The sequence below is a fragment of the Benincasa hispida genome, chromosome 1, assembly GCF_009727055.1.
Source record: "Benincasa hispida cultivar B227 chromosome 1, ASM972705v1, whole genome shotgun sequence".
Lineage (NCBI taxonomy): Eukaryota > Viridiplantae > Streptophyta > Magnoliopsida > Cucurbitales > Cucurbitaceae > Benincasa > Benincasa hispida.
The window spans coordinates 95,844,877-95,854,992 of record NC_052349.1 but is presented as its reverse complement, the minus strand read 5'-3'; the positions used below and the strand labels follow the sequence as shown (position 1 = coordinate 95,854,992).

General features: G+C 33.8%; 1 protein-coding gene across 1 annotated transcript; it reads left to right on the top strand.

Annotated features, from left to right (window-relative positions):
* Positions 1 to 319: 319 nt before the first annotated feature.
* Positions 320 to 8,618, top strand: LOC120086240 (calreticulin-3). Its single transcript, XM_039042790.1, has 14 exons — positions 320 to 586; positions 1,025 to 1,132; positions 1,677 to 1,869; positions 3,831 to 4,089; positions 4,390 to 4,446; positions 4,524 to 4,571; positions 4,733 to 4,819; positions 4,901 to 4,958; positions 6,504 to 6,571; positions 6,804 to 6,899; positions 7,098 to 7,154; positions 7,246 to 7,332; positions 7,820 to 7,849; positions 8,337 to 8,618. The coding sequence occupies exons 1-14, from the start codon at positions 451 to 453 to the stop codon at positions 8,346 to 8,348; spliced, it is 1,296 nt and encodes a 431-aa protein (XP_038898718.1). The 5' UTR covers positions 320 to 450; the 3' UTR covers positions 8,349 to 8,618.
* Positions 8,619 to 10,116: the final 1,498 nt, after the last annotated feature.

The window sequence follows — 10,116 nt, the reverse complement described above, 5'->3', positions numbered from 1 at the left end:
TTGGATTAGATTGATAGAATTTTCGTTCATTGGTTTTTTTTAACACCCCTATTCCAAATCATGTCTTAAAAAAGAAAAAAATCTCTCTCTTTTTTTAATATAGTGGAAAAAAATGGTTAATTAAATTAAAATACTCTTAAGAATTTTATTTATTTATTTTTTGGGTTGGGGGAGTGGAAGAACTCTAAAAATTGCATCGTGTTATACACGGCCAATTGACTTGGCTAATATTATTATATATATATATATATTTTTTCAGTTTTCAGTTTTCATTTTTATATTTATTTTATTTTCCTAAAGGACTTGACTATGTATAGCATTCAAAAAGTAGTTTCTAGAAAGGACGGAGCAAAGGACTGAGAATTTTTAAAGAGTGCCCTTTCTGCTTCTTCTTCATCCGAACCTCAGGGCTCAGATTATTGTAATTGACTTGCTTGACTCGCTTCAGTAATGGGGGAGTTTACTCCCAATCCCAATCTCCATCTTCTCCCATCAATGAAGCTTTTCGTTCTACTTCTACTCATCAATTCCATCCTCACCTTCCACTCTGCTCTCTCTGAAATTTTCTTCGAAGAGCGATTCGAAGGTAAATTTTCCGATCACGCAGCTCTGTCTTTTTTCCATTTTTACTTTTTGATGCATTTGCGCTTTTCTGATTCGAATGAATTGGGTTTAGTTTTTTAATTTTCGAATTGAATATGGTTAAATGTACTGTGTCCGATCCGCTTTTCGAGATGGATGTGGCACTGCCCTATTTAGGGCGTTTTTTTAATCGTTGTTGTTATGTTGTAGAAATGGACTTTCTGATTTCGTTGGCTTTCTTTTAGTGGATGTGTGACGTATTTGTCTGTTTTTAGAAGGTCTTCCGGTTTTGTATTGCGTTTGATTGCCACTTTTTGATGTAATTAAATGCTATCTTTTTGGCAATTTGGGAAAATTTAAGGTTTGTAATCTGGATTGTATTTAGGTAGGTTGCCGTTTCTTTCTTGTTCTGATACGTAACGTTTCTTTTATGTGGGGCTAGATGGATGGAAGAGTCGTTGGGTCTTATCTGATTGGAAAAGAAGTGAAGGGAAAGCTGGGACTTTTAAGCACACCGCCGGAAAATGGTCTGGAGATCCAGACGATAAAGGTGTTTATTTATTATGCTTTACTTTGTTAGAAATAGCTGATTGTTTGTTCATGATAAATTTGAGATTCAAAACGGGTTATATGTCAAAGAAACGAACAAAATTGATGCGTGATGAATTTTTTTATTTGATTCTTTTTTCCTTTTTCTAAAAAAGGGGTCATAGCTGTAAATTTCTAGCTTAGGCTCAGATCTACTAACTTGTGGCCCCTTTTTTCTTTGGAAACTGATTTTAGAAATCATTTTTTCAAGCTATGGTATTTTCTTGGTTAAAGTGCCATTTTGGTCCGCGTATTTAGACTACATCATTTGAAATATTTTTAAAATTTATGGAGGGAAGACGGATAGAGTCAAAAGTGTTTTTGGAAAAGGTAACTATAAACTTACAATAGGAACTACTTTTAAAATTTATTGGAAGTATTATGACTAAATTTGGATGTTTGATAATGCAATGACTAAATAAAACAGGCTCCAAAGTTCAAGACCTAAATGGTTTTTTAACCTATACTTAGATGTTAAGCAGATGCTGATGATGACTGGTTTGCAGGTATTCAGACTTACAATGATGCTAAGCATTTCGCAATATCTGCAAAGATACCAGAGTTCTCCAATGAGAACAGAACTCTAGTGGTTCAGTATTCTATCAAATTTGAACAGGAAATTGAATGTGGTGGCGGGTACATCAAGCTTCATTCTGGTTATGTCAATCAGAAGAAATATGGCGGTGATACCCCTTACAGGTCTGTCAACATGCTATGATGTCCTGTTTCATAACGTTCCTCGTCTGTCCTAGATCTTTTTGTTTGTCACTAACTTGAATGAACAATTCATTCCTCTTTATTATATGAGATCATAAACTTTTTGGTACTTGTGAGACCAGCCACAGTATATCGATGTTGGCACATGGTGTCTATGCATATTTGCATATGCTATGCAAAAGTGATTTGAACAATTTTTATTTTGTAATGATATATAATCTCTTGGTGCTTAATGTTGGAATTGTTAATTTTGTTAAACAACATGCATGGTAATCAAGCAATACTTAAACAGAAAATGAGTTGGCAAATCAAAAGAAGAGAAAAAGAAAATCAAGAATGCTTGGAGCTTTTTCTTTTAGCGTGCGCTCTTCTCCTCCTCCTTTGTCGTCGCGATTGAAGCTTCATTGCCTTCTTCCCTTGTCCTCAGTGAAATCCATAAGGATTATGTTATTTGATTGGTGAAAACCTCAAACAAAGGGGGTTCTGCTCTAGAAGTGGACAAACTAGATCTAAATGATAGGAACACCCGCTTTTTTTCATTCCTGAAGGAGTAAATTCAGGCTTGGAAGGCCTATCTTGCTATTATCTCAAGTCTACCTATCGTCCCTCCACCCCAACCCCAACCACAATTTCCTCAATACCAGACATCTCTTATCCGAGAAGCAATAAATGAGAGTAAAGGTGATTCAATGCCATTGCCATCAACCACCCAAACAAACAACTTTCCATTGCTTTCTACAAATGTAATCCCAGTGGAACAGAACTCTTGTCCTTTTGAGGTGATTTTCCATGACGATTGGGCCAAAGTTCTCTAAGTTCGTTGGGAGATTATTAATCCAAGATGCATGCCAAAACCTGTCATCCCTAAGAAGGCTTAGAACTCCTTTAGTTGGAGGATCCCATGGGTTGACCCCGAAGACTTCTTGGACAACCCAACCCTTTTGCTCTTGATACTTTTGTCAAGTTAGGATCTCATGGATCAACCTGGATAGGTTATGAACCTTGTATGCCTAGCTTAGGGTCTTTTCCTTGGCTTGGCATGTGGCACCAAGCCTTTACCCTCAATATAGAATTCACCATCAATCAAATCACAAGCGAAGTGCTAAAAGTCTCGGCTTCCTACAAGAAAAGAGCCAACCCTTTGAAATGTATGTCAAGTACTTTGATTACGCTAAACTTGAAGTGATCATGTTGGTGAAGAGCAACCTATTACCTAGCTAAATCAGGTTATTGCCAACCTGGTTAACGGATTTGATATCTTGAGGGAGAAGTGCCAAATGAAGCTCAATTTCTAGTGTGCATCGGGGTGACCTCAGAAAAATGCTTCAGATATATGGTCTACTCGAAAGGCATAGAGATAATTAGACAAGAGTATTGAGTCTTGACACGATAATGACTATGAAAAAGAGTGGGATCCATGTTCATTTCAGTATATCCCTTCTTTTCGTATTCTTTGGGATAAGTCTTCTGTTAAAAAAAAATTTGTGGGCAGGATTTCTCATTTTGTATCTTTTCTAATAAATTTATATTTCTTCAATAAAAAAATAATTACCATAATAATAACATCGGATTTTCTGAGACAATATTCTTTTGCCAAATGGTACAATATGACATGCTGACATGGGTGAGCTTCATCATGGTGTTGGACATATAGTCCCTATTTTAAATTTGCATGTGATTAGTATTTTGCTTGATATTACTAACGATGAAGATTGTAAGCCACTGCTCCCTCCTACTACTGATTGAAATCCTTGTCCTTTTTATCTCAAAGTTTTTTAAAAAATAGAAAGAAAATATTATCCTTTTTGCCTGCAGAGTTTCATCTGTTTCTTTTTTCTATTTTGTGAACTCTCTCAATAGTCTTTAAGTTGTCTGTATAAAAGTGTATTTTAAAAATTTAACAAGTAGTGAAAATGTCTTATTCTAGTTCTTCCTTTTTGCAGTATGATGTTTGGACCGGATTTATGTGGTACACAGACGAAAAAACTTCATGCAATACTTTCTTACCAGGGGCAGAATTATCCTATAAAGAAGGATTTGCAATGCGAAACAGACAAGTTAACTCATTTCTACACGTTCATTCTTAGGCCCGATGCTAGTTACAGTATCCTTGTCGATAATCGAGAACGAGATTCTGGAAGCATGTACAGTGATTGGGACATCCTGCCACCTAGGAAAATCAAAGATGTTAAGGCAAAAAAGGTGCTCTTGGGAGACTGTAATTTTAAATATTTATACACTTGTGTGGGACTTATGAGTAGTTCTTATAAATATGATCCTCTGATGTGGAAACAAGGTCTTTTACTTGTTCAACAATATCTGCCTAAACCATGGAATTCCCCGAATAAGTTGCATCCAATGCAACTTGTATCAGATTATACTTGCAGCATGCTTCTGTGTTCCACCTGTTGGTGTTAAAGATTTATAGTTTATTATCGAAGATTTCCCAAATAGTTCCTTTGGAAATATACAACAGTTTCTAAAATTCCCTATACCTTACAGCCTGCCGACTGGGATGACAGAGAATACATTGAAGATCCTAATGATGTTAAACCGGAGGTATTTAACGATACATTTACTTGATGTTAGTAGGTTGTTATATTAGCTTTAAATGAGTTTTTCATTCTTTTATTTAGGGATACGATTCAATTCCAGCTGAGATTCCTGATCCGAAGGCAAAAGAGGTTTGTTGATAATTTTGCATACATAATGTAGTCTCATCAAGTCTTCATCCTTCCCAAATTGCCGAAGGGTTCTAGTACTAACAAATTTTATTGGAGAACTTTTTATATGTAAATTAGTTGATCTTCTGATGTACTTGATCTCTTTGATATTTCTTAAATAGCCTGATACATGGGACGAGGATGAGGATGGCATATGGAAGGCTCCTAAGGTTCCAAATCCAGCATACAAGGGACCGTGGAAGCGTAAGGTGCCTAAAGTGCTTCCCTATATATGTTCACTGAAATGTGTTCTGTACAAGTTCTTATTTGTCTAGTGGCATGCTATACAGAAAATCAAAAACCCCAATTACAAGGGAAAGTGGAAGACTCCATGGATTGATAATCCAGGTATGTTTCTTGTCAGCTGGTTCAGATACAGACAGGTGAAGGCATTTGTGATAAAAGAAGTGTCATAGCCTCGATGTTGAAGCTTACAGCCTGTTTGATAACGTTCCTATTCCCCATTTCTTATTTTCCGTTTCTCATTTTTTAAGAAATTGACATGTTTGATAACCGTTCCTGTTTCTTGTTCTTAAAATTTGAGAAATGTTCCTAAAAATGGTTCCAAAATTGAGGAACTATAAAAAGTAGAATCATTTCATTTCTATTTTATTTAAAGTTCCTAAAATGTATCAAAGTGGGGACTTGGCTAATTGGTCAGCAACTCTATAGTCTTGAGATCAAATCTCTCTTGAGACTTTTTTATTTCATTTTTCTTTCTTTCTTTTATATTTCCTTTTTTTTTTCTATATATATATTTTTAATATTTCTTTTATAATTATTTCTCTCTTTTATTTATATTTATTGTTTTTTATACCTGTATGTTAATTTAATTTTGAATTTTGAATTTTCAAATATTTAGATTTATATATTATTTGGATTTTCAAATTTCAAATTTTCAATAGGGTTATTTTCAAATATAAGAAAATGAACTACGTATAAATATTTTTTGAATTTTGAACTTTGAATTTTAAATTTTGCAATATGCATTCATATATTTATTTTTTTAATTTATATATATATTTTTATTTTTCTTACATACGAAACTAATTATAATTTTACAATAATAAAATTTTGTTTACTAAGATATTTCATTTAGGTTCATTTTAATATTTTTACAACCATGACATTTACATAATAATATAATTGAGTTAGATTTGAGTCTACATCATTTAAAATTTAAAACAAATGATTTGAGTAAGAAATAATATTGTAAATCAAAATTTAGCAACATGTGAATGATAGCAACCGTTGTATCATCGATATTAATTTTACATCGGGACTCATGTATATTCAATAGTTTAAATATTTGCTAATTAATTTTTATATTTTAACACATGCTATATATATCTTTTTATTTTATATATTTAGATTATATTTAAACTATAAAATATAGAGAAATGTAAGGGGTAAAAAATACAAGAAATGAGAAACAAGAAATAGTTATCGAACAAGTTTCTGTCTTTCTCTCTCTCTTTTTTTTTTCTTTTCTTTTCTTTTTTTTTTTTTAAGAAACAAGAAACAGGAATAGTTATCAAAGATATTTCTGTTTCTTGTTCTAAAAAAAGAGGAAACAGGAAACAAGAAACAAAAATGGGAACGTTATCAGACGGGTCTTAATGAATTCATTTTTTAGACTTTTCTATTGCTTGCTTGAAAATGGACCTGTCTATTTCATTGTTTCAGATAACCGGTAAAACAGTAAAGCTAGTTCCTAGTGGTACATAATCATGATCTCATAGGCTCTCCGGGTTGATTCTCTATTTTAGTCAGTTGTTAGAGTTCTGTTTTGAGAACAATCTTACTCTATGCTAGCCAAGTTAGCAAATTTTTTCTCATTAACTATTTTAATATATGTATGTTTTTCTTCCTATTGCTGTTTTATTTATCCAGAGTTTGAGGACGATCCTAATCTTTACGTGCTAAAACCAATAAAGTATGTGGGCATTGAAGTTTGGCAGGTAGACATCATGATTTGTTTTTGTTTCCCTTTTCAAAAAGTTGATTCATTCAGATTGAAAGTTAAAATTAATCCTATTATCGTGATTTGTTTAATTATTGTTATTTTATATTTGTCAACAGTCACGTTTTGGTTCTGTATTCTAGTTTGTATAATAGGTGTCAATGTCTCCACTGACCAGTCTTTTAAATTAAGATGTGTAGTGTCTCTGATGATGAATTAATATATTGCAGGTAAAAGCTGGATCAGTTTTTGACAACATTTTGATATGCGATGACCCACAGTATGCAAAGGAAGTTGTTGATGATACGTTTGCAAGGAATAAGGAGGTATATATGTCATTTACTGGAAATTTCATTTTGGACAGTCTCAAATAGGAGGAGTTTTTACAATTTACTTCCTTCCACCCACCCCCTTAGCCCAAAACGTGAAAAAGAAAATCCACGGAGGAAAAAGAAAAAGAAAAGAAAAGAACAGAAATCATGATTGAATGTAGAGTTGTCAATTCAACGTGTTCACAATTTCAGGCAGAAAAGGAAGCTTTTGAGGAAGCAGAGAAAGAAAGGAAAGCTAGGGAAGAAAAGGTGAGAAGTCTTGTGGGTTTTATTGCCCGATGACATAACACAACAAGAATTCTAAATTTCTTCAATTTTATATAAATTTGAGTGGATGTAGGAGGCTGAGAGGGCTCGAGAGGAAGGTGAAAGGAGAAGAAGGGAACGAGACAATCGTCATAGAGATAGGCGGAGGCATTATCGAAGGGTATATCTCTAGCTGAACATATCCCATCTATAATTTATCATCTATATTGTGCTCATCTCTTTTGGGCTTTGCAGCCACTGAAGAGGTCGGGCGATTTATACTGTCTTCCTGAACAGTACTCATTCCCTTCAATATGTCTTTCTTGTAATGGGCAAGAATCTGTTGGCTTTATACTTAGTTGCTTTTCCTTCATTTTTCTTTTTTTGGTGATAATGTGATCCTTGCCTGCTTGGGTAAATAATAAACCAAACTTTCCATAGGTATTAGGTAATATGCATTGGGTGACACAAGGGATGCTTTTCCTTTCTTCAAAATTTTTGCAATTCATTTAAAACCGAATTTAGTGATCATACAGCTCCTAATAAACCCATTAGCGTATTTAATTCATTCTTAGAGTATCCTTTCTCAAAGCTAACTGCTGTTTCAGTTTAGCTTGCATTCATGCAATCGAAAAATTAAGTCTAAATCTTAAAATTTTGCTTTGCAGGATCGGCATGACTTTGATGACTACTACCATGTAAGTTGGCCCTCCCCAATTTTGTTTATATTCTAAATCGATCCCATAGGGTAAATTTCGGCAAAAACATCAAAATTTCTATATTCATAGAACGAAATTACTACTAGAATGTTGATGCAAATCAATATTATTTAAAATTTCATGGAAAACCAAACTTCAAGTCAAAGAAGTTTTTTTTCACGACTAACAAACTCCAAGTATTAGTACATTTTATGGTATTGAAAAAGGCTCCAATTTATGAAAACATTGAATAATGTTAAATTCCACGATCCATTTATGATAAAGTTTTACGTAAGGCTAGTGAAACACTATGGATTATTACATGAAAGAAGTAGCTGATTAAGTTTTTTGGTTGGTCTCCTAGTCGGTAAATGTAAAACATATCCATTTTCCTGAGAGCATTTTTAGCATTCAAGCGGTATGTGCAGTTATGCAACTCACATTGGTGTTGCAATAAGTAGTTGTAAGAAACTCATTGGTGTTGCAGGATGAGTTATGAGGATGGTTTGGAAGTCCCACTAGCTTCAGTTCAGTTGGTCCAAAGGACATCCTCCAACCGTGCTTCTGCTGTGACATTAGAAACCTAACTGCCTTCAATTAAAATTATTGTATTGAAATTTGCACATTTAAGGGGTTCTGTAGTTTTCTTTCCACTTTGTATTTCTTGGGTTTGAATCTTTGCAGGTCCTGAAATTTGCTTTTCAGAACAGCAAATTCCAAGTCATATGGACTCATTGATTATTAATAATTTTACTCATAATTATTTCTCTTCTTCCTCTCTTCATTTTCTTCTTATTCTCTTTTTTCATGAACATTTCGTAAAATGAACCGAGAACCAAAAACTTCTTTATGATTGATCTCTTTTTAAAAAATTTATTGCTATTGACATTTTTGCCATGTGAAATACTAGATTTACCTACAAATTTAATACCAGATATCCCATTATTACGGCTTCAATGTCTCAATTTTCACTTAAGATGATTCTAATATGGTAACTAGTTTGTGGCCGATTGAGAAAACTTTGTAAGGATGTTGAGACTGCTTTTGAAAGTACAAGTCTACAAACGATGAAGATGTCATGAAGGTTGCATTAGCATTATACATTGAAGTCGTAATGATGGGAAAAGATAAGAAAACATAGTTTCATGTTAAGACATTTGGGATCGTTGATGACATTAAAATCTTTAGGAGTTACGACTAGTCGTCTGTCTTTAAACGTTAATTGAATAGTATGAAAAATATTTTACATCGCACAATATAAAGAAAGCAATAGGTCCAATTCACATCAAATATTATTGTATAAATGATTTTGTACTTGCATTCCAGGTATGTGATTGCTTTTCAAATTCAGTACAATCTCAACGAGTTTGTGATAATTTCTATGTGTAACAAAGTTTTTCATAAGGTAGATTTGGGTTTATGAAATTTTATCCACATCCAGCAAGTTCATAGCCACCAAAGTGAGCAAGAAGACAATACCACGAATACTTAGGTGGAAGTATTTTCATGCTTTATTATATAAGTCGTTGGATAGGAATATATTCCAACCCAAAAAGGTTAGTAAATGATTGAATATACTCACTATATGAACGTATAAAAAAAAATCAAATAAATGATTGCTTACATATTATCTAAGCGATTGTCCAGGATGATCTTGTATATATATAAGATCGTTTAGTTTTACAGTCGCCGTGGGGAACAAATTTCCTAAAATGAAAAACAAACGTGGTTAGTAGCTGCCAAATCAATTATCCAGGTCGAATTTTCGTTCTCCACTAAGCAAGTTTCTAATACAAGTAGATTGTATTTACCTTGCTTGGCATTCTTCTTTTCCACCAAGTATTTGGGACAGTCCCTTCTCTAATGTCTCTCTTGGTTGTAATGGAAACACATTCCCTTTGCAGCCTTGGCCTTCTTGGTATTTTGGGTAGCAACCGGTGGGTCAACCTTCCCTTTCCACCTTTTTTCTTCTTCCACTTTTTGGAGCCGGAAAAGGAAGACATGAACTTAGTTCCAAAGCTCGAACCTATGTAGAACTTCTTTGAGGACGAGGCAATATTTGTCTCACCCTTCTGTTCCTTGACTTTCTTCAAGGATGGGTAATTCGGTAGCTGGTTGAGCAAGGTGGTTAGGTTCGTAACAACATTGTTACGGAACTGTAGAAAACTTTCAGGTAAAGTTTTCAGGATGAAGCTATCCTGATCGGTGTCATTAATGACATATTCGTTCATCTCAGCCACATTAAAGTGGACCATCATGTTCAGAAC